Raw genomic sequence first — 25743 nt, 5'->3', positions numbered from 1 at the left:
ATACAATGTTCTCCTGGTTCTGCTCACTTCATGTTCTATCAGTTTATATAAGTCTTCCTAGGTTTTTCTGAATGCATCCTGCTCATTGTTTCTTATAGCAAAATAGTATTCCATCACAATCATATACCACAACTTTGTTCAGCCATTTTCCAATTGACAGGCATCTCCTCAATTTCCAATTCTTTGCCACCACAAAAAGAGCTGCTATAAATATTTTTGTACATATAGGTCCTTTTCCTCTTGGTTTTTTATCTCTTTGGGATACAGATCTAGTGGTAGTACTGCTAGGTCAAAGGATATGCACATTTTTATAGCCCTCTGTGCATAGTTCTAAATTGCTCTCCCAGAATGGTAGGATCATTTTACAATTCCGCCAACAGTGCCTTAGTGTCCCAATTTTTCCCTATCCTCTCCAACATTTGTCATTTTCTTCTTCAGTCATATTTATCAATCTGATAGGTATGTGATGGCACCTCAGAGTTGCTTTAATTTGCATTTCTCATATTAGTAATGATTTAGAGCATTTTTTTCATATGACTTATAGGTAACTTTGATTTCTTCTTCTGAAAACTACCTGTTCATATCCTTTGACCATTTATCAATTAGAGAATGACTTGTATGAAGTAATAACATTTTAGAAGAGGCATGAGCTCTTTTTTCTAACTATAAAACAGGTTATTTTAAGTATTATAAGACATTGCCAGTTATCAAATCTCCTGGTTCTTCAGTCATCGTTTATACAGGGGTAGGGAACCTGTGGCCTTGAGGCCACATGTGACTTTCTAGGTTCTTCGGTGCAGCCTTTTAACTGAGTCCAAGTTTTACAGAACAAATCATTGTATTAAGGGGATTTTTTCTGTGAAGTTTCGATTCAGTTAAAGGGCCGCACTCAAGGACCTAGAGGGCCACACATAGCCTCGAGGTCGTAGATTCCCCACCCCTGGTTTATAAATTTGGTTGACATACAGATTCTTCAAGGTTTGGTCAGTCAAGGATCAGCTTCTCAGGAGAATACTTAGCTATGGCTGTGCACATAAAGAAAAATAAATACATCCATGAGCAGCAGCAAGGTTCTTCTTTTCACAGAGAGTCCACTTTTATTTGATTATTGTTAATCACCAGAGGAGAGGGTTTGCTTTTCATTCTCTCTGGCACATCGTTAGAGCTATCCACAAAGAATACTTTCAATGAGCAAAGGGACATTATAATTCTTCTGTACTCCCTTCTGAAATTCTGGTTCAGTAATCCATATATAATGGCATTAAGGCAGCTGTTAAAATAAGCCATGTAGTAACTGGACACGAACAACCACTCAGGAATTCTGGGAACGATCTTGACAGGGTTGACAGCCACTGCAAGACCTATAAAGTTTAAAGGACCCCAGCAGATGGCAAAAAGGACGAAGACTACAAACATGGTGACAAAGTTCCTGAAGTCATGTGGTTTCAGTTTGAGGTGGTTGTCAGGTTTCACCCTCCGTCTTATCTGAAGGACAAGGATCCATATTCTCAGGTAGCAGAAGGTAACGATGATGATGGGAGTGATGAAATGGAAAGTCACAATGGTTATTGTATATATAGAACTGACCGATTGTGCAAACGTGCAGGAAAAGACCCTGGGGTCATACTGGAGTGATCCAATCAGCAAATTGGGCACAATGGCCACAAATGTCAGCAGCCAAATTAGAACCACATAGCAGAGGGAATTCTTGTTACTATACAACTTGTCATACTTGAAACTATGGCAGATGTAGCAGTAGCGGTTAATGGCAATGCCAGTGATGTTGAATATGGATCCGATGACGCTGAGACCCATCAGAAAACCACTAATTTGGCAGTGTAGGTATCCCAGGTTCCATCCATTGTGAAATATAGATGTAAGAACCAAGGGGTATGGGTAGACTGCCACTACCAAGTCTGCAATGGCCAAGCTTACCACAAATATGTTGCCTAGAAAAAAAATGACAAAATGTATTGATTTCACTCTTTGCATTAATTTCATTTTTATTATATTGGCATTTCTGAATTTCACTTTGCTGGACAGCAAATGGACTCTAATTTTCAATTCCAAATAGAAATATTTTTCTCATTTCATAAGGAAATATTACTATACTATTCACTCCTTATGTTACATTTTTAAATCACACTGTTCCTTGAATCAGTCAAATTACCAAAGAGACACTATATAGAATTACACACACACAAAAACAACAAATTGATTTGAAGAAATAGGAGCTCAAGAATATTAAGAGATCGCACCAAAAAAAAATCAAGAGGGGGAGAGCTTAGCACAACCAGAACTCAAAACTATAACTGGAGCTGTAATTTACCAAAACAATCTCATGCTGAAAACCAAACAGAAAAGTATATCTGTGGAAGAGACAATGAGACTGAGGAACAAATGTTTACAGCAATTCATAATACAAACTCCTATCAAAGGAATTCCTTATTTGACAAATCTTCTGGGTAAAATGAAAAGTAATTTGTTGAAAATTTATATCTATAGCTCACACCCTAATAAATTCCAGATCACCAAATAATATAAATATTAATAATCACAACATAGAAATTAAAGAATGGAAGATCATATATTATAAAATTGTGGACAATTCATAGCCAGACAGGGGAAAGAAGAGAGTACATACAAAAGACAAAAACAGGTAACATTGATTACACAAATTTATTAATTTATAAATTGATTGCATAAAATTTAAAAATTACATAAAATGTAAAATATTTTACATACATAAACTGCAAAGATACTGCTACAAAACAAACCACTACAAACATAAGAAAATACATGAAGTGGGGAAAATCCTCACCTCAAATATTTCTTATCCAAATTGGACACCTAAGATCTATAAGGAACTGACATAAATGCCATTCCTTAATATATACATAAATATATTCCCTCCTGATGTCATTGGTCCTTTTTGAGAACAAAGGACTAACAGCAATGTGTGAGCAGTAGTAGCTGTCCCACTGGAGACCCAACTGGCCAGTTCCAGTTGGGGCAATGCGCCTTCCTCCCTTCCTTCTCCCTCCTCCCTCCCTCCTCCTTTCCTTCTTCCCTTCCTCACTTTCTCCACTCCCTCTCTCCACATGGGAAATCATACACTTAGATGTGAGTGCTCTACCCAAAGGAATATAAATTTTGATCACTTAAACCTCACAAGATATCTTGGGGTTTATCATTAAAAAAAAAAAGCTGGGGCAATTAACTCTTTTGTCCCATGCAGTTCCACTTATGGTTTTTTGAAATAGAATACTGGAAAACTAGGCTTTGATAAAGGCCACTGGCATTCAAATGGAGCTAACTACTTGACCATACCTTAAAACTCAAATCACTCTGGCTCTCACTAATTGGTGAATAACAGATCCTACAAACCTCAGTTGGTCATTGTTTGGATTTTGATAGCTCAGAGTGAGTATAAATAGCAATTGTTTCTGTTCTGGCCAGAAACCCTGAGGGTTTTTCCCTAGCAATTTCATTCTTTTTTTTTTGGGGGGGGGTAGGCAAACAAGGCCATCTTTTGCCTCATTTCTTACCTAGCCTTAAATCACTGAATGGGTGTTGCCTCAGACAAGTTGAGAACTGAGAAAGACCTTAGCTTAAAAAGACCAAGGTCTCCCACTGCATCTGGGGTCATCTCCAGTCATCCTGATTTATGTCTTGCCATTGGACTCAGATGAACCTAGAGCAGAGAGCGAGGCTGATAACTTTACACAACCCTGCCTCATTTAAATCCAATTCACTTGCAAGTCAAGACATCACCCTCCTGAAGTCATTGGCCTTCTTCCAGAATGAAGGACAAACAACAATATACATTTATATATATGCATATGTATATATGTGTGTTATACATATATGTACAGTATGTCTATATACATATGTATGTATATATACATATACACACACATATATATACATACATACATACACACATATATACATACATATATACATACATACATACACACACATATATATGTATATATACATATATATACATATATATGTGTATATATATATACACATATATATGTATATATATACATATGTATATATATGATGTGGTCAGATTTCAAAAGAAAAATGCAAACTATAAATCACCTTATGAAGAATCTCTTCAATCACTAATAATAGGAGAAATCAAATTAAAATAACAATGAAGTTCTGCTTCACACCCATCAAATTGGAAAGGTGATTTAAAAAAAAGCCAATATTGGAGGAATGTAGGAAATCAGAAACATTGATAGATTGCTGTTATACCTGTGGATTTGTCCAACAATTCGGATAATCAGTTTTGAACTATGTGAGAAAGGCAATAAAGTATTAATACCCTTTTATATTGACTATAAATGCCAAGGAGGTAAGTGACAGGAAGATATATATAACACATGCCAAAATATTCATAGCAGCATTCTTTAGACTGCAATAGCAAAACAGAAAAACAAAAACAAAGAAAATGGAATCAGTGTGGCTGCTCATCAACTGGGAAATGGCTGAACAAACTGTGGTATATGAATGTAATGTAATTTTATTGTGATGTTCATAATAGCTAATGTGAGGAATTCAAAGAAACATGGGAAGACTTGTTTGAAGTGATATACACCCAAAAAACAATGTTTACGATGTCTACAAGAATGCAAATAAATATAATTGAAAAGATAAATAAAAAGGAAGTCAAAGAATGAAGAAATATATATATCCAATCATAGTTCTTAGAGAAAAGATGAGAAACAAACTTAGATTTCAGTAGAGACACAGAAAACTGACTGTGAAATGTTGTATACTATTTCAGGCATACAGGTACAACGTCATTTGATTTTGCTTAGCTGTTTTTCATTATTTAAAGGGAAGGATAATTGGGTTGTTTTGAAGAGATCTCTGGAAATTTCTTTGATATAAAAGAAAATGCATGATTAAAACTTACTATTTTTAGAAGATATACAAAATAATACAAGGTGAAGATAAGCCCCAGGAAAAATACATACTAGGAGTGCAATAATTTAAATAAAGTTAACTTGAAAAGACAACAAAACTTTAGATAAATAAAATGATCAATAATAATAACATGCTGCCAAAATTAAGGAACATATCTTTCTTTTCTGTTAATAATCATTAATGTGGGTTTTTAGGAGGTTGGGGGGGGGAGTTTGTAAAGAGAATTATCTTGGAGATTTATTGGAAAATGTCTTTTGGGTCAAGGCAGTGGCAACTGGGTGACATCCTTGATTTCTCACACACTCACCCCACAATCAGTTGCCAAATCTTATCATTTTTGTCTCCACAATATTTCTTATACATGTCTCCTCTCTCCAATCAAATGAGAAAGTATTTATCAAGTGCTCAGTGCAGTGTCCATAGTAGACACTAGATAAATGCTTATTCCTTTCCTTTCCCCTTGCCGATTGCCCAACTGATGCCCTAGTCCAGTCACAACTTGGATTGTTTCAAAAACCTTTTTATCGTAGTTCCTATCTCATCTCTTTCCACTCCAATCCCTCCTCCACATAACTACCAAGTGATTTTTCCTAAAACACAAGTCTGACCATATTACCTTCCACTCTCCCTCACTTAATAATCCTCAGAGGTTCCCCATTACCTCTGGGATCATATACCAACTTCTCTGTTTGGCATTTAAAGTTCTTCACAATTTTGTCCCAACCTGCCATTCCAGTCTTATACCTTATTCCTGCCTTCACACTCTACAATCCAGCTGTACTGACCTACTTGCTGTTCTTGACACAGGACATTCTTTCTTCCACCTCCACACCTTTGCACTGGCTGTCTTCCATACCTATGATACTACTATTCTTCACCTTGTCTCTATAGAGATTCAGCTCAAATACTACTTTCAGCAGATTTTTCCAAGTTACCTCCTACCCCAAGATTTCTCTTCTAAGGTTACTTTGTATCTCCTCTGTATATATCTTGCATTTATTAGGTCTTGATGCAGACTAGGCTTTAATAGCTTAAAACTGCACTAAGATTTTTGGGACAACCTGTACCTATTTATTTGCCTCCCTCCTCCACTTAGAATGTGAACTCCTTGAGCACAAAGACTTTCATTTTTGTATTTGCTTGCCTACTCTCAGCATAGGACTAACAACAATGATTAGAACCAACAAACAAATCTTCAGAGGAACCAGGTACACCTTTTAAATCGTGTCACTTTCCATACTGGCAGAATTTATAAAAATCTGACATCGGGTCACTTAACATAATTCCAGAATTAAAACAGAAAAATTCAACAATTTAAAAATATTTATCAAATATCTACAATATGCAAGGTGCTACACTAGGTGTTGGACATAGAAATACAAAAATCAACAAAGCCCTGCCCTCTACCACTTACAATCTAACAAGGGAAGTATAACATAAACAATGAGTATGCTACCAAGGAGGATATTACAGAGACAGTGAGGAAACCCAGAGTGAGCTAGGGATTAAGCAAATGAACTTTCCTATTGTCTTTTATCCATAAAGCCTCTAGTTGGAAAATTTCACCAAGCAAAGATTATTTCAGAGTACAATATAACATTAATGGGCATAGCTAACTAGAAAAGTGATTTTCCCCAACTAAATATACTTTTCAATAGAACTTTCATAAAAATATACTTTCAATAAAACAGCTTCATGAGACAAAATAAAAGTCATGCTAACTATACCTCTTCTGCGAATTAGCTATAATTACCAATAAAACAATTAGCTATAATTTAAAATGTACATGTGCTACATAACTCTAAGTGGATGCATTTTCATGTGTTTTTGAAAACCATAGAAATAATAGACATTGAGTTTTAAAAGCACATTCACCCATGTCAAACTTTACTACATCAAAATAAACTAATGCAGATTTATAGCAAAAAAAAAGTTTTCAAATACTATTATAAATAATGTCACAGGCAATGTGCATGACTTTCATCCTTTTTATTATGTTCCACTTCATTTCAGGTAATTATGGTCAATTTCTATTCAGATCATTATACTAATAAAGCCATTAATATAATTTCCTCTGAACTAATACACTTTTTCAAAAGTTCTGAGAAAATTGTAAACTACAGGGTGCACACAGACACACAAAGCAATGGTCATTATGGATTTCAGCCCGATGCTGTTTTCTTGAAGTTTGCCATAGCAAACTAGTTCATCACCTTAGCATTCACTGGCACTGGGCCTCTCTATACTTAGCCCAATGATCCTCAGGCAATATTCGTAATCTCTTGTCAGAATCTTTCCTGTCAGAGCTTATGTTCTACTAGCCACAGCCTTTGAGAACACAGAGTAACCTCTGTGTTATGATGAGACATCAGAGTAAGATATCATTGGCTTAGTGATTGAATAATTAAATCATAGGAACTCTAAGACATTTAAAACTTCATCCTGGCTGCTCCCTAAGGCAGCCCTAATCCTCTGCCCCAGCCTCTAATAGATTATCTGTCTTGTTTTAAAAGATCTCCAAAGAGGAAAAAAATTCTACAAAATGGCTCTTCTATTCACTGATCATTCTTTATCTTATTAAATATTATTGTTTCAATTAACTTTTATTTTTTCTCCCTCCCACTCCCACCCATACTGTAAAAGAAAGACAAAACCCTTGTAACAAATAAGTGTAGTCAGAAAAAAACAATTCCCACATGGGCCATGGCAAAATTATGTATCTCATTCTGCATATTAATCTCTATCAGATGGCAGAAAGTGGGTAATAGAGATCATCATTAGGGATTAGAAATCACAGCTAGTAATTGCATTGATCAGAGTTCTTAAATTTTTCCATAGTTGTTCATTTTTACAATGTTGTTATTTCACTAATCCATCTAACATCAAATGTGAAGATGAATACATTATTATTACTATTATTTGGTCAGACCTTGATTTTATTGACATATACTCATGGTGGAAAAGTGTGAATGATTTTATGATCAGTGCTAAAAGCAGACAAAATGATTGCTCGCTTTTAAAAAAAGTTGTCCGCGCTTCCACAGGGAAGAGAAGTGACATGATGAGACAAAAGTGCTCTGTCAGTTTATGAAGCAAAGATTGCTTTTCTCTTGTCTCATCAAATAGGCTATAGCTATAGTCCTTCCCTTCAGACATGCATATTTTCCCTCACATCAGAAATTTCCTTTGACTTCACTGCTCCCTCTAGTTACCATCCAATCTCCCAACTATTTTTCAAGTGAGGGATTATCAACCAGTTGCCTCCACTTCCTTCCCACCTGTTTCTTCCTTGGGGTGTAGGGTGTGTTCAGGGAAGACGAGTACCTCTGGTATGAAAGCTGCTGAGCCCTTTTCAGGGCTGCTTTCTACCCTCAGTGTCTACCTGTTCCACCTAACTCTCACCTGCAGCTCCAAGAAGCTGTAGCATGCACAGTGGTCACACTAGAGTAAACCATTTCAACAGACAGCCTAAACCAGGTTGAGGGTAATCAAGGGGTCTCAAACCCATTGGTGAGTTAGGGATTTGTACCCCAAACACGTGAAGACTGCCCCTGGTGGAATGGGCCAATGAGAACAATTTGTTTCAAAGGTCATGAAGGCAGCTGAAGCAGGAGCTGTGGAGGACTTAGAGCTTGGTTAGATATCAAAGACGCCAAGGTCATCCACTGCATCCTGAGCCATCACTCTCCATCTTGATTCTGTCCTGTCACTGGATTGTGATGACTCTGGAGGAGAGAGTGAGGCCGAAGTCTTCGTGCAACTCTGCCTCACTTAAATCCATTTTACACACGAATCAAAAGACATCACCCATACCATTTTACCTATCTCAAAGTCCTGTGGTGACAGGCAAGTGATGAAGCAGCAGGAATGGATACACTGGGAGTTGTAGTCACAGTCCTGCACACAGGTGGCCCAAGTCACACGATCGTTGCTCACTGGAAGCAGCAGTGGGATTTGGCAGACCCTGGCTGTCTGAGCAGCCTTTTAAGGATCGCACTGCTCACCTCCTGGTGTGAGGAAGAGGCTAGAAAATATTGCCCACTTACCCAACATGTGAGGTGGGGAATCCCACTATGCGGCTGAAATGCACACAAAAAAATGTACAAAAACGTCTGCAAAGCTGATTCCATTTACCATCGGCCCATAAATATGCATACACTTGTAGGCAACACAAAATCCAGTAGACCTGAAAGATGAACAAGCTCTTGTTGCAAGAGAACTCAGCAGGTATCACATCCAAAAGGCAGCCCTGAGTGAAACAAGGCTAGCCAACAAAGGCCAGCTCACTGAAGGTGGAACTGGATACATGTTTTTCTGGAGTGGCCCTAGCGAAGGGGAGCAACACGAAGCTGGTGTAGATTTTGCAATCAAAACCAATCTGGTCAACAAGCTTGTCTGCCTATCAAGAGGAGTGAAGACAGGCTCATGACAATGTGATTGCCACTTGCAGGCAACATCATGCCACCATCATAAGTACTATGCTTCCACCATGACGAACCCTGATGAGGTTAATGAAAAATTTTATGAAGACCTGAAGATCCTTATTATCAGACAAGCTTATAATTCTGGGTGACTTTAATGCTAGAGTAGGCTCAGACTACCAGTCTTGGCAGGGAGTTCTAGGGAGGAATGGAGTTGGAAACAGCAACAGCAATGGTCACTTAGTACTGAAGACGTGTGCATTTCATGACCTTCTCATCACCAATACTGTCTTCTATTTACCTAAACACAATAAAATTTCACGGATGTACCCTCACAGCAAATATTGGCATTTAATAGACTATGTGCTTGTAAGGAGAAAAGATAGACAGGATGGATGTGAGAGTGATGAAGGCAATGGGTGGTGCAGAGTGCTGGACTGATCATAGATTTATCCTCTCTAAGCTAAATATTTGCATTCAGTGAAATCACTGATGACAAATTCCTTAACTTGAAAAGACTATAAGCCAAGACCAAAGTGGAGGGAGTGTTGGTGCATGATTTTCTGCTTGCAGATGATTGTGCACTCAATGCACCCTCTGAAGCTGAGACGCAACAAAGTATGGATCGACTCTCTGCTGCTTGTGCTAATTTTGGCCTAACAACACCAAGAAAACACAGGTGATCCATCAGCCACCACCACACCATCCATACATGGAACCACTGGTTACAGCAAATGGAGAAGTTTTAAATGCTGTGGATAAGTTCGCTTACCTCGGTTGTATACTTTCCAGGGATGTAGACATTGATAATGAGGTTGATGCATGCTCAGTGTTTGGGAGGCTCCAAAAAAAAAGTATGGGAGAGAAGAGGCATTAGACTGACTACCAAATCAAAGGTCTACAGAGCCATTGTGCTGACTTCATTGTTGTATGCCTGTGAAACCTGGACAGTCTGCCAGCACCATGCCAGGAAACTGAATCACTTCCATTTGAATTGTCTTAGGAAGGTTCTAAAGATCACGTGCAGGATAAGATAGCAGACACTGAGGTCCTTTCTCAAACTAAACTGCCAAGCTTTCAAACTCTGCTTCAGAGAGTGCAACTGCAATGGGCTGGCCGCATTGTTTGAACGCAAAATGTTTGCTTGCCAAAAAGATTATGTTATGGAGAACTCACATGGGGCAAGCATTCACATGGTGGTCAGAAGAAGCAATACAAGGACACTCTCAAGGTCTCTCTTAAAAATTTTGGAATTGATTGTGTGACATGGGAGACATTGGCACAGGACTGCTCATCATGGCATGCCCACATCAGAAAAGGTGTTGTGCTCTATGAGCAAAGCAGAATTGAAATAGTTCAAGAGAAATGCAAGATACACAAACTTATAGAATCCACCCCAAAGGTTCATATGGACTATTTGTGCCCAATCTGTGGTAGAGCGTTCCAAGCTCATATTGGTCTGATCAGCCACAGTCGGACACACTGAAACTTGACTCTAACATAGTTATGTCATTTTAGTCTTCTTTGAAAACAAAGGACAACACCAACCAATTTCTTCCTTAGCCCCCCTGTGATGTGGTAGAGATTCCTCCACCATCTTACTGAAACTGAGGTAGTATATCTTAGTAGTTCTGGAGACCAAAAGCCCTGGGTTCAAAACCTGCCACAGAGACTTTGCAGCTTTGTGAACAATTTCTTGTATCTATCCCTTCACCTCTATTTCCACTGTAACACCCTAGGATAAGGTCTTATTATCATAGGCCTAGTTTATGAAATAATCTCCTGACAATTTTCCCAGATTTTACTCTCTCCTCTGCTGGTGTCTCCACCATATTGTTGCTAGAATAGTTTTTTTCCCCCATATGTATGTATGTATGTATGTATGCATGTTTGTAGGTGTGCATATATGTGTGTATATATGCATATATGTATATGTGTAGTGTTTTTCATATATGCACACAAACACATATGTGCACACATATAATAGTTTTCATATACACACATATAAACATATACATATACACATACACATTTCTATATACATATATACATGTATATGTGTATACGCATACATACATGTTTTCCTATATATACGCATACAATGGGTTTTCATATATACATATATGTATATATTTGTGTGCATATACCTGTGCGTGCACACATATTTGCTCCCTTACTAGCTCAGAAAAATCTAGTAGCTTCCAAACTGGTCTACCTAGAATAGACCATGATGTCTAACTCCAAGGCTTTGCTCATAGTGCTGGGTATGCCTGCCATATCCTCTTTAATGACCACTGCTTCATTACCACCTATTCTTTAGAACCCAGTTCAATTGCCACTTCTTCCATGAAGCCTTCCCTAATTCCCCAGATCGGTACTGACTCTCCTCATCTAAACTCACACAGCATTTAACATTCCCACTCTCTAATGTGCTTATCGTGTAATATTGTGTATTATAGGGGGGTTTATGTGTGCGTGTGTATGTGTGTTTCAGTCATCCTCCTTTAAATTTAACAAGCACATGTACACTTATATCAAAAGATGGTTTCTTCTTTGTGCTTAAGGAAGTGTTCTTACTGCAGATGGTGATGAATAAATGTTGGTTGTTCACTGTTGATCTTCCAGAGAAAGACAGTACCAAACATAGTACTATGTGCATCATGCATGCTGGATAGGCTTTGACTGGATTGAACAATTACATTATAAATTCTTGGGAATTTAGCCAAAAATATAATTTTATAAAACCATTTAAAATTAAAATTTTTAGGAAAAAAAGCACATCTGAATCTTTACATGCAACGAAGAAAAGTGAAATAATTATAGAAGCTACACTTACATACTAATATCTAGAAATGGATATACATTTCTCTGGCCATGAATAAGATTTACTTTCAAGTCATTGACTGTCAATCAATCTAAATCAACTCACTATGTGGTTGATCTAGGGCTTAACTCTGGATTTGGTAAATAATTAGCAATAAGCTAGAGTTCTAGAAGAATCAAATGAGATAAGATTTGTAAAACACTAAGTACAGCACGTAGTAGGAGCTTAATAAATGCTTGTTCCGTTCCCCTGCAAGTGAAGCTGAGTCAAATAAATGATAAGAAAATATTGGGTCTATGTGATTTGCTAGGCCCAATCACACATCTGCACCCTCAGTAGGGATGCCATTAGGTTAGCCTCTAGGAGAAAAAGACAGATAGAATGTTTTGTTGCATATACTTGGTAACAGTATACAACATAATTTTTAAAGAAAAATACTAGAAAAATAAAATAAGGGCATCTGGATGTTATTCCCGGCTTCAAAAAGTCCCTAGTTTTTGAACTTGATTAAAAAAATAGTCTCTAGTTACTTAAGTAGCTCATCTACAGTAAGAGAGGAAATTATACCTATTTGCTACCTACCATGTGGAAAAAGTGAAACCCGATGAGATGGTGACTTTACATTGTTTTTAGATTCTCAAGATTCTGGATACAGTCATAGAATTACAGAATAATGGAATATGAGATTTGGAAGGACCTTGGCAGACATCTAGTTGAATCTATACACAAAAGAATTCTGCACTGTATCATACTGGACAAGATGTTGAGGCCTCTCATTGAAGGTTCCCCCAAGAAAGGGGAACCACCCACCCCTTGAGGCAGCCCATTCCACTTTTGAACAGCTCTAATCTGACATCAAACCTAAATCTACTTCTTTACAACCTCTGACCATTTCTCCTGATTCTACCCAAAAGTAAACTCTGCTTGCTTGTTAGCCTTTGAAATACTCCTTTCTTCCCTGGACTGAACATATGTCATGGCCTCAAGACCTTTAATCATCCTGGTTAACCTTTTTCTGGATGTTCTTATCTTATTAATCTTTTTCAGAAAATTCAGCACCAAGAACTTGACACAATACTCCAGATGAGGTCTGATCAAGGCAGAGTACAAGGGGACTATCATCTCTCTATTCCTGGAATCTATGTCCTTCTGAATGGAACCCACAAGATAACATTAGTGTTTGGGGGGTTTTTTGCCTCTCACATCACATTGTTGACTCATTATTGATCTTATAGTACAAGAAGACCTCCAGATCTTTTTCAGAAAAACAAAAAAAGCCTCTTATCTATCTATGCTTCACACACCAAACCTGATTTTCTCCAGAACTTAGAACTTGAAGAAGAGATGGCTGTAAAATTGGTAACCTTTAAGTTGAAAAGAGATGGTGGTAAAAGAAATACAAGGCTATATTCATTTTTTAAAAAAAGAGAGAGATAATAAATGTATATAATGTGTTCCTCCAAGAAGTTACCTAGTTAAAAATATAAGCAGATTGAGGTAAATATCAGCACCTAAGTAATCAAACTATACACTTACTACTAAGTGCCTAATATATGTCAGGCATTGTGCTGAGTACTAGGAAGATAAAGATGAAATGACAGTCACTGCTCTTAAGGAACTTTCAATCTAAAAAGGAGATAAGACATAGAAAGGAGGAAAGACATAAGATCATTGAAGGTCAGGGAGAAGACTATCACTCAGTCCCAATTAACATCTTTGGTGATGCTATGAGACAGAGTCCTAAGCTAGGGAGAACCTGGCTCAATGTAGCTTTTTCTCTTGGGCTTTGAGGTTATTTGCTTATTACTCCTTCTGACCCAAAACAAAATGGAATACATAAATAATTATGAAAGAATTTTGAATAAATTAATTCTAAAATCTTGAGGATAATGAAGGAGATAATAGAAGAGTTCTTAGTTGACCATAGTACATTCAAGTCACTTGGAACAGATAACAATAGCTAATATTTATGTAATGCTTTCAGGTTTGCAAAGCACTTTATATATGTTAAGTCATTTGCTCCTCCCAGCAACTATGTGAGGTGGGTGCTATTATTATCTCCATTTTACATATGGGGAAACTAAGGCACATAGAGATTTTGAGTGACTTGCTCAGAGTCAGACAGTAAGTGTCTGAGGCAGGATTCAAACCCAAGTCTTTCTGACTCCAACTCTTTTGCTTTATCTATCGCATCACACAGCTCCCCATTCATCATAGAACCTACATCTTCAGGTATTAAAATGATGGGCAAATATGAAAGCAGAGCCACTGCCAGTCAGATGTTGATGTTCATGGAGAATGGGAGAGGTAGAGAAAGTTTGGAGTGAGGTCAATGTTGTCTTGATTTTTCAAAAAGAGAGGGGGAAAGAGTGCAAACTATTGATCCATGATTTATTTTTAATTCCTGAGGGGAAATCTAGGAAAGACCCTAAAAGTGATGGTTGGTGACCATCTAAAAAAAGAAGCATTGATTCTCCCCCTCCCAAAAAAAGGCAAGGACCAACCTCTTCACCTCTTTTTCATCCAAGATTTCTAAACTGGTAGATGAAGGTAATATGTTTGCCTTTGACTAAAGCTGACTTCTTTTGGGGGAAAAAAAATCACTGTCTAAATTTATTTCCATGACTCATTGTTTAGTAGTAATTGAAAAGTTATTAGGAAATCAATCAAAGTGGCCCAAAATGCTTTATGATCCTAGCAGCTTTTAGTTATAATCATTCAGACATATAAAATGTTTGCTATCAAAATTACTAAAAATATATTGTTTGCCTAAAAATTGACTTGTCCTTTTGAGTAATACTTTATAGACATATTGATTATTTTAGATAAGAATAATTCCTAAGTACATGTAGAAATTAATAGCAAAATGGACTGTTTTCTATACTAACAATGCAAAAACAAATGCATTTTACAAAAATTTATTCTTTCCAACAAATGGAATATATTATAGATAGTATCATGATAAATAATACGTAAGTAGGCAACAAAGTAAGTAAAAGCAGAACAATTTACACAATGACCACAAGAACGTAAATAAAAACAGCTTTTGAATGACTTTGCAATTCTGGAAAATGTAGTAACTCATTATCACTTCAGAGGGCTTGTGGTAAAGCTTCCCACATGCTGTAAATGCTTCCCACCTCCTGTAGAGAAGTGGTGGACTGTAGGTACTGAATGAGGTACACATTTTCAGATACAATGTGTTGACTCGTTAGTTTAATAGCATTAATTTGTTACAAGGAAGGGTACTATTTTGAGGGATCATCGGAAAGTCAAACTAAGTTTTTAAAGCATAAATTAAAACATTTTAAATAATACATCAACAGGTATTTAATAATAATACATTATAACACTTAACATCAACAAGTAATACATTAACAAGTATACAACAGCCTTAAAACGGGCAGGCAAAACACATGACTGTTAAATAAAAAGATCCCTGGGCTAATTCTCAAAAGACCCAAGAGACCTTGCACATTTGTGCCTCTGCCAAACAAGCCAATCAGATTAGATGATTGCTAAGCTCTTTTCCAGCTCTAATGATCAATGCATAGAACATTGCACTTGGAGTCAGGAAGATCTGGGTTCAATTCCTGTCTCAGACACTTACTAGCTGTGAACCTTGGCAAGTCACTTAACTTTTCTGTATCTAAGTTCCCTCATCAATAAAATAGGCCTTTCCATAGCCTTTATGGTCTCTTTCAGCTCTAGGATCTTTCATAAATAACCAAAGAGCTTTCTAGAACTCAAGTCCATGAAAGAAGGAAATACAAACTTGAAAAGGAAAATACAAAGGAGGAAAAAAGTGAACGCAATATTAAAGAAGTAGGAGAGACCAAGACTTGTAAAAGTTAAGAGTTAAATTACATTTTAAGATGAATACACAGTTGTTGCAAAGGATTCAGAATGGGAACCATAAAGTAATATGTTTAGTTACTCTGAGAAAAGACTAGGCAGATAATTTTGGATTTTCATGTTCATTCTAGGATAATAATGAAAGAGAAAAACTAGAACAATTATTGATTGTTATCTTAGATTTCAATTACTTATATGAAGAGTCCCAGATAATTTTATCAGAAATCACTTGTAGGTCCTGAAAGGCAGCAAGCAAGAGTGGACTAGACTCGAAGTCACCCCATTTACCTGGATGTAAATATCACCTCAGGTACCTACTAGCTCTGTGACTCTGGACAAATCACTTATATTCTCTGTGCCTCAGATTTCTCAGCATTGATGGCTTCTAAAGCCCTTTGTGGGGCTGCTAGGTGGCACAGTGGATAGAGTGCCAGGGCTTGGAGTCAGGAAGACTCATTCAAATCTGATGTAAACTTGGGTAAGTCACTTAACCCTTTCAGCCTCAGTCTCCACATCTATAAAATGAGCTAAAGAAGGAAATGTCAAACCACTCCAGCATCTTCACCAAGAAAACACTAAATGGGGTCAGGAAGAGTTGGACATGACTGAAAATAACTACAATATAGCTGAACTGAACAACCACAAAGCTTCTTTTAGCTCTAAATCTATGATTATTTGGCACTTCCCTGGCAGTTTCCAGGTTTTTGTTGCTATCACACCTCATGGGCCAAATCCCATCATAGAAGATTTAACCTGCTCTGTTTTTCTGACCTGAGCAGGTTCATTCCTTCTTAGGTAACCTAGTAATCTTCTACTTCCAGGGGTTCATGATAGTGGTAACAGACTTAGTACGGATCCCTCATCATCTTTAGCCCTAACATAGCTCAGAATTCCTGAATTCAAGAGGTTTACCACCCTTAGTCTCCCCCAAATCAAGGATTATAGGTGTGTACCTCACCCAGTCAAAAAACTTTTGATTTAATACAGAAAACTTTCGATACCATTAATTTCACATTTTTTAAGAGTTGCCTTGAATAATTAAAAAAAAGTGTATATAAATTTTGTGTATACATACATATATGTACATACTTAATGTATTTTCAGGCTGGTTCATGTAAAATGTTTTTCTTGAAAAAATGCCATTTTGCAATTAGTGAAAAGAAAATAGTAATATAAATTAATTTTAATAACCTTTACATACTGGATATTTCTTCTTGGTTTGTTTTTTTCTCTGAACACAACTCATAACAGAGGGCTCTTAGAAAGTAAATCCTTTCTCATCTCATGCTGTTTATACGGATCAACAAAAATGTGACTGAATTTCCCAAAAGCTGTTACTTCTGATTTCACTGAACAAACACCACACATCACCAGGGTATGGTAATTGATTCTCAATACTCTCTTGGGCAATTTCAGATTTCATAACCATAATTTAAGAAAGAAAATTTTCTATTGTTCAGCAAACTGAGAAATAAAGAGAACAAGAGGTTGAAACGCCAAGGAAATTGGAAATAGAAATTAAGGTTTCTCTTCCACAAATCACCTTCTTATGCATTTGAAAACCATCCTGAATCACAGGTAGTTAACGATATTCCCTATGCAAGTTACCCTAGAAGTTACAACCATCAAAGCCAATCTAAGCCTATCAAAGTGTTAAGCTGCTGAATAGATGTGTTTAGATCAAAAATTTCTTTTTATTTTTCCATCCAGTGGTGACAAGAGGGGCAGTATTATCAGGGAAATCTATAACCAGAAAGAGGAGCGGGTCAATCATATAGCAAGAATAAGGGATAATAAAATGACAGAACTCTAGTACCTCAAGATTATATTACACATAAGTATATATTATATCCCTAGTACTTAGCATATAGTAGGTGCTTAACAAATGAATATAATAGCTAAGATTTATATAGTGCTTACTGTGTGCCAGGCACAATCATTATCTCATTTGATCCTAACAACACAACAACTTTGGGAAGTAGGTGCTGTTATTAGCTCCATTTTACAGATGAGGAAACTGAGGCAAACAGAGGTTAAGTGACTTGTTCAGGGTCACATAGCTGGTTTTACATATATAAAGTATTATACATGATATACATAAATATACAATCAATCTTCAACTTTCACAGGGACAATGTTCCTAGAAAACAGCACAAAAGTAAAAAAACACAAATATTGATACATTGAACCTATGGAAAATAGGGAGTTGGGTTCCTGTAACCACCAAAAACTGTAAACTTTTACTAGAGATTGCTGGAAATATACTTTTTTGCATATAACTCTTTATAACAAAACATTCATTTTGCTAACTTTTCCTAACACAATAATCATGAAATGATCCATAAAAGGCAGTACACAAAATAAATTGGTAACATGAAAAACATTTTTTCTCATTAGTAATTACCTAAAATTCTGTGAGCTTTTGTGTTAAGATTTTAGATAATTAAAATATATTTCAGATAATATTCACTTTTCATAACACATGAAATCTACAAATCTAGCAAATGAAATTCTTAAAACTAAAATATTTTTTAACTTGAATCTCATCTTCTATTCTGTCAGATGGTGGTATGAGGGCATGGTACTGTGTACTATACTACTGTAAATCTCTCTACCCTGGCTGCCCTCTGAAAACCAAGTGAGAGGTTGCAGGGACTTTAGTCACTGCTATTGGAATATACAGAGACTGGCAAATTCTCAATATCACTTCTGCCTCTGTTCTTCATGGCTGGTGCATGGTGTTGGAGACCATGAAGGATGCACCAGCTTGAAAAAATCCAATAGCTACATCCGCCTTGTGGGCTTTAAAGATCTTTAAGGATCTCAGAGTATGGGAGCGTAGTAGAAGTGAATTGACATTTAACCTGGAGGCTGTGCTAGATGGTGAGATTGACAGCCTCAGTTTCTCTAATCAGTTGGTTGATTTGGCCGATAGCAGCTGCAGCCACAAAGTTAATCTAACACCTTTATTTTCTGACTAAACTACATCACTGACTTTGCATGCTTGAGCTTAAACCCAAAGGACTTGCAGTCGGCTTTGAGGGCATAACTGCAACACAAAACTTGAATTTTAAGGCAACCAATAAAAATATGCAACAAATGAACAGGTAGCTCTTTACACTACAATGGTAGGGTGAACAATACCAGTGAAGTGCCTCATAGGATACCAGAAGCTCCACAAACTTACACTCATTGAGCCTACTGCACATAGCTGCTAATGTTCATCATTGTCAATGTGAAAATGAAAATGAAGTTACTAGTAAAATCATACAAATGCCTGAAGTCATGAAAGATAATTAAGTGAATGTTAAAGATTAACCGAACACGTCAGCTAGAAAAAAAAGCTTCTATTGTTTTGGGTGGATCTTTTATATAAGATTTGGGGTAAGGGTACACATAGAGAAGAACTTCTCAGGGTAAGAAGGTATAGAGAGAACTATTTTGATCTGCGTAGGTCTAACACTGATGAAATTATGGACCCACTAAATCACTGGGAGAGGAAGCCAGACAGAATCTCAGGCTTTACTTACAGTCAACTTTTCCAAACTGTGCTGCAGATCCTGCTGTGGGAAGGGGCCGAGGGAGGCAAGGACTGAGAAAAGATATAACGGTCAAATTTATTGGATGTATTTGTGTTTAACTCTCACCTAAATAGATGCATTTTTCTGAGTGCAGAAAAGTGATACCAACAGGGCGACTTTGCTCCCAATAAGTGAATGAAGCTCACAGATTATTTGATATGATTTTCAAAGACAAGGTCAAATCTGAATTGGTAACTGTCAAATCTCAAAATCAGCATTGTTTGCCATGGTGACTGTCAATCAGTGTAGGACTATGACATAGATGGGTTATGTTATCTCATAACATAATACATTTTAACTTGAAGAATGTAAATTGGGGATTAAACAATATTTACGTGAAAGTTAAAAGTAACCTTAATATTTATTACTTTTCTTAAACTTGAACATTTTCATGAGTAAACTAGCTTCCAAAAAAAAAAGGCCTGTAACTTTTTAAACATGGAAAATATCTCAGAAACATTTATACTCATTTGAAATTTTCAAAATTCAAATTTAATTGTTCTTCATTGTATCTCTAATTTTTAAGTGAAATGATATCCCTAGATTATGCGTTAGAAACCCATCATGTATTGATTAGTTACCCTCACTTTGCATTTGAGGAATCTTGATGCTGTAAGAAAGATTAAGTGATTTGTCTGGAGTAACACACCTGGTATAAGTCTGAGGTGAGTTTTAAACCCGTTTTCCTGACATCTCAAACAGTGCTGTAGCCTCTCCGTATTCAGTACATGGTAATAATAAAGGTGATGGTGGTATTTCTCTCTACATACAAAGAAAATACGATTGATCCAACATCAATTGGACATTATTTGATTTTTCCCTTGGGAGGTGTGAAGAGAGATTTCACTGAGAGATTTTCAGTGACAGCTTTTCAAACCTTAAAATCCAACATTAAAATCTCTTATGGCCACTACCTTAAGAAAATTTGAATGACCTATTCTGGTAGTCCAATGGTTTGCCACATAAAGTTTGTGACACTTCATTTTTAATTAAATTCCTTTTTAATTAAAAAAAAAAACTAGGGTCTCATCTCCCATATTTGGAGAAGGCTAAATTTGCTTCTTACATAAAATTTCAGGAACAAAGTACATATTGACACATTTCGTTTCTACAGATTTTCCTTTATATAATTATAACATAACTGAACCCCAGAAAAGTTGTGACTTGCTTAAAGTCTTAGGCTAATTAGAGGCAAAACTAGGTCTAGAACCCCGGTCTCCTATGTCATGGCTCTCAACTGCAAGGTCTCACATCTCCTTTACCCCACCTCCCATGCCACAGAGAAGCTATGGATGCTAGAAGGAAGAGCAAGGTTCTTTTGTTTGTACAGAAATAGAGAAAACCCAACTTGATCCTTTGGTAAAATTTCAGGAACAAACGCACTGAATATTTCCTTTAAAAGTAAAATAACTTACAGCATGATCTCCAAAGGAAAATTGAAATTCTAAAGCCAAGTTTCTTAGAGTTCTTGCCCTTTTTTCTCTATCCCCAGCCAACCATCTATATTGCCAACACTATAAATCCAGCAAGAATAAAGAGAATGAAAGGCAATAAGGCTTTACATAATAGTCTTTGCTGAGTCACATAAAATAACTACATCTGTCTAAAACCCATATTACAAACTGTCCTCCAGATGGAGAGTTCTTTTTTATTGTGGCTATCATTAAAAATGATCATTCCAGAAAGCGTCAGTGGGACATTTGTAGGCAAAGTCTCAGCAAGGCAAGACTAGATGCGCATGTCCCCTAACTTTCCTCATCAAAATGCCATTTAATATTCTTCCTTAGTAGCAGCATTATTATAATTTATCAAATATTTTATCATGAAGCTCCTGAATAAAATATAATTAAAGTTGGATGGAAATTGTTAAAGCTTTTTTTTTTAATACAATTTTCCATGCAGTCACATAACTGAGGCACTGTGGTGTAGTGGACAGAAAGCTAGTCTTGGAACTAGGAAGACCAGGGCTAAAGTCTTATCTCTGACACATACTGCCTTGTGATTCTGGGCACTTATTAGGCCAGAGGTTCTTAACCTTTCTGTGCATTATGGATCCCTTTGGTAGTCTGGTGAAGCCGTGGACTCTTCAAAATGTTGCACAAATATTTGTTTAATGCTCGCAGTGATGAATTTTTCCCTAGTATGCTAAATCATTTCTGTCTACAAGGAGCTTACAATCACATTGATATACAATTAAAAGAGTAAATTCAGTTTTCTCTTTTCCATACTGGGTAGATCTTCTGGGGTGGGGGGAACATGGGAGGACACAGAACAGGATTGCATAGGATGAGATGTCTTTTGAAGCTATAATCTACACAAATATGTCACCCATATCAAAAAAGATCCTAGGTGCATTGAATAAAAAAATTGTAGGTACCAGCTGTATTGGACTACTAATCATTCCCTAAACTTATTACTGTATCACCCACTTCTGTGAATTCACATAGACCTTTCCCTTATAATTATAATGCAACCTATACCTTCTGAACTCTCACTCTCAGAAATTTTACCTTCCTTCAAGGCTCAACCCAGGTGACTCATCATGTATGAAGCAATCGCTTTATGTCCCCAAATCCCCCAAGTCCTGTCTCTCGTGTCAATTCCCTTTGTATGCTCTGTGTGTGTGTGTGTGTGTGTGTGTGTGTGTGTGTGTGTGTGTATACATATTACATTATCTTTGCCTAGAATGTAAGCTCCTTGAGGTCAGGGGATTTTTCATTTACATCTTTGTCTATTGTAAGAGACAGCTTGAGGGGCAGCTAGGTAGTGAAGTGGATAGAGCGCAGGCTTTGGAGTCAGAAGGACCTGAGTTCAGATCCAGCCTCAGAACAAACACTTCACACTTACTAGCTGTGTGACCCTGGGCAAGTCAGTTAATCCCAATTGCCTAAAAAAAAAAAAATTAAAAAGAGACAGCTTGGTGTAAGGCAAGGGTGGGGAACCTACTTTACAGAGTTCTGTGAAGTTTGGATTCAGTCAAAGGGCCACACTTGAGGACCTAGAGGGCCACATGTGGCCTCAAGGTCATAGGTTCCCCGCCTCTGGTGTAAGTGATAACTACTGGACTTTCAGTCAGGAAGACTTGCTCCCAAAACTCAGCTTCATCTCTTCATCTGTAAAATGGGGATAAGAATACCTTCAAGACGTACCTCAGAGAGTTTTTGTAAGGCTCAAATGAGATAACAAGAAATGCTTAATTAAATTAAAAGATAATCAAAAGAGCTGTATAGGTTGTCAATATCATTGTATCCAGAGTGATTTGTACACAGTAGACACTTAATAAAGATCTGTTGGATTAGATGCATAAACATCTCCACTTGGATGATTCTTTCACCAATGGGCAAATATTGCATCAGTGTGCCAAAATATGATGTTACAATATTTAGTTTTCTCTGGTTTTTGAAGGGCTTTGAATGGTTTGCAGAAATTTGCTTGAAATAAGCCATTTATCCTCAGTTGCTCAATGAAAAAGCAGCTATAACTCAAGCACAAAATTATTCTTAAACTCTATATGAAAATGACTATTTTAAAAGAACAAACCAAAAAGAAATTGATACTTAATTGGCATATCTATGATGTCACAAATGAACATTTTGAGGATTTTCATAGTTCATTTATTCATCCATTGATTTATTCAGGGAGAATTTGTGAAGCCCTAGGAGAAGACAGAAATAAATAAGAGAGAATTCCTGGCCCCTGTGGTTTCTCCTGCCCATATTCTGCATTTTCTCTCATATTAATAATTAAGCTCTCTAAATATATTTACATGTAAACATCATATATATATCTGTAAACACATATTTCAAGACAAATGACTAAAATATACAACTCAAATTGTGGAAATGGATTAGAGCAAGAGTTCTTAACTTGAGATCCACAAACTTGAAAAAAAAACTTGATAAGCAATACAACTGGTATACTTTGCAATCATATGTATTTTTTATTCATTTAAAAACCTTAAGGGAAGAGGTGCAGAGGTCTCACCAGACTGCCAAAAGTATCCATGAAAATCCAAAAGGGTTAAAAACTCCTGGTATAGAGGAAGTTGATTTCAGGAACCAGCTGCAATGTGTATCCCCTAATACTCTAATGAACTCCACAACTTAAAACAAAAGTTACTTTTTAATTTTCTTTCAGAAAATGGAAACCAACTCTATCAAAATTTAAAGGTATTTTTTTTGGTAGTCTGAAGACTATATATTGCTTTCAAAAGATCATTTTGGGTTGGACTATAAAGAAAATACGGAAATCTATGAACTCTTATGGAAAGCCTTCAGGCAAAATAAATGAGATAGATGGATAGGATGGATAGGGAGAGAGAGAGAGAGAGAGAGAGAGAGAGAGAGAGAGAGAGAGAGAGAGAGAGAGAGAGAGAGAGAGAGAGAGACAGAGACAGAGACAGAGAGAGACAGAGACAGAGACAGAGACAGAGACAGAGACAGAGAGACAGAGAGAGACAGAGAGACACAGAGACACAGAGACACAGAGACAGAGACAGAGACAGAGACAGAGACAAGGGGGGAGGGAGTTGTATCTGTAAGTTTTGTCCTGTACCAAAAGAAGTTGGGGAGAAAAAATCCAGTGAGAATAGAGTTTGGTTCATTACTGAGACAAAGTTCAGAGTGAAAGAACTCTGGACTGGAATAGGAAGACTTTAGGAGCGGCTCCCAAGTATCATCTCTGCCCTCTCTCATCTCGACTTCTTACCACCCCCTTTTTCTGAGTTTTTTTGTTTCCATTCCCCACGTGGCTCCCAAGAGTCATTTTTACCTGCGTTTCTCAGCTTCTTGTTCCGATACACCGAAAGGATGACCAGGATGTTGCCCAAGACGTCCACTACAATAGTAAAGATGAGGATGGACGCAAGAGTAAAAGGGACCCATGCGGGCCGTTTTAAGGAGCTCTCCGCCCGGCCGGAATCCTGCCAGGAGGAGTTCAGTATCCCGCTGCTATTCTCCATCATTTTGCTGTCCTGAGATGAAATGACAGGGTCTTCCCCTGCCTCAAGCCCCTGCGTTTCCATCGGTCTCTGGGCGTGGGAGCCCCGTGGACAACTTTCAGATGTTTCCTATTCCTCCACTAAGCAAATACACAGCACGGAGTGAGAATGGCGACGGGAATGGATCGCTTGTTGCATTGTAGGCAAAGACCGAGCGGAAACTAAAGCTGCTAACTAGGAAACTAAACCTCTTCTCTCTCCTTAGAGGCTGAAGCTGCACCCCTCTGCAGTTCTCTTTCTCCTCCCCGAAGTCTCCTTCCTCCTCTTCTAAGGCTAAAGCCGCACCTCTTCTCTCTCAGGGTTTCCCCCTCCTCCTTGGACCTTTCCTGGGATCCCCCTTCTCCTCCTTGGGGGTCTCCCTCTTCTTTCTCCTTAGGAGCTGAAGTTGCACTCTCCCCTCTGGGACTTCGGTACCCTGAGTCTCCCTCCTCTTCCTCGGAGGTTTAACCTGCACCCCTTCTGTGGTCGCCCTTCTCTTCTTCAGGGTCCTTCCTCTTCCTTAGGGGTGGGAGCTGCACTCATCTGGGGTACCCCTTCTCTTCCCCAAGTCTCCTAGCTGTTCCAGCCCTCCAGCTCTAGGCAAGTCCCCCCGAAGCGCACAACTGCCCGACTCAGTCTCTTTTTTATACCGTCTCAGTCGCCGTCTCCTCGCCCTCCCCACTTGCTCCAGGTGACATCTAGCGTTAATGACCAGGTCCTAGCGCTTCTGGGGGAACTGGGGACCCATCTCGGGTGCTGTGTACCAACAGCGCCCCATAGCGGTGATCTACAGCCTAGCTTCTCATTCACCAGCAAGAGCAAACTAGGGGAAAGGCGTGGGGACATTGGAGAGCTGACTTCAAACAGTATTCATTCTTTCATCCTGTTAGTCCCAGGGCATTCTTGCAGCAGAGGGCCGCTGACTCTCCTTCATTCTCATAGTGGCTGGCCAGAAAGCAAGGCCACCTGCTAAAGTCTAGAATAAAGTCTAGAGAAATACAGTGGCGCAGGGGAAACAGCACTGGCTTTGGAGTCAAAGGGCTTGGGTTCTAGTTCTGCCTCTTTCTACCTGTGTGATGTTAAGCAAATGCTTTCACCTCCATGGGTGCCAGTTCTCTGTCTCTGTCTCTCTCCGTC

At 37.7% G+C, this 25743-nt stretch overlaps 1 protein-coding gene across 1 annotated transcript; it reads right to left on the bottom strand.

Moving 5' to 3' along the window:
* Nucleotides 1-1080: 1080 nt before the first annotated feature.
* On the bottom strand, nucleotides 1081-24651 carry MTNR1A (melatonin receptor 1A). The gene is made up of 2 exons (XM_020968493.1): nucleotides 24399-24651; nucleotides 1081-1949 (listed from the first exon to the last, which is right to left on the bottom strand). Exons 1-2 carry the CDS (start codon nucleotides 24649-24651, stop codon nucleotides 1081-1083), a joined length of 1122 nt encoding a protein of 373 aa, XP_020824152.1.
* Between the last annotated feature and the right edge of the window lie 1092 nt (nucleotides 24652-25743).

Source organism: Phascolarctos cinereus, unplaced genomic scaffold, assembly GCF_003287225.1.
Source record: "Phascolarctos cinereus isolate Bilbo 61053 unplaced genomic scaffold, phaCin_HiC Scaffold_9;HRSCAF=440, whole genome shotgun sequence".
In the NCBI taxonomy this organism is placed as follows: domain Eukaryota; kingdom Metazoa; phylum Chordata; class Mammalia; order Diprotodontia; family Phascolarctidae; genus Phascolarctos; species Phascolarctos cinereus.
This window is presented reverse-complemented; position numbering and strand designations above follow the sequence as displayed.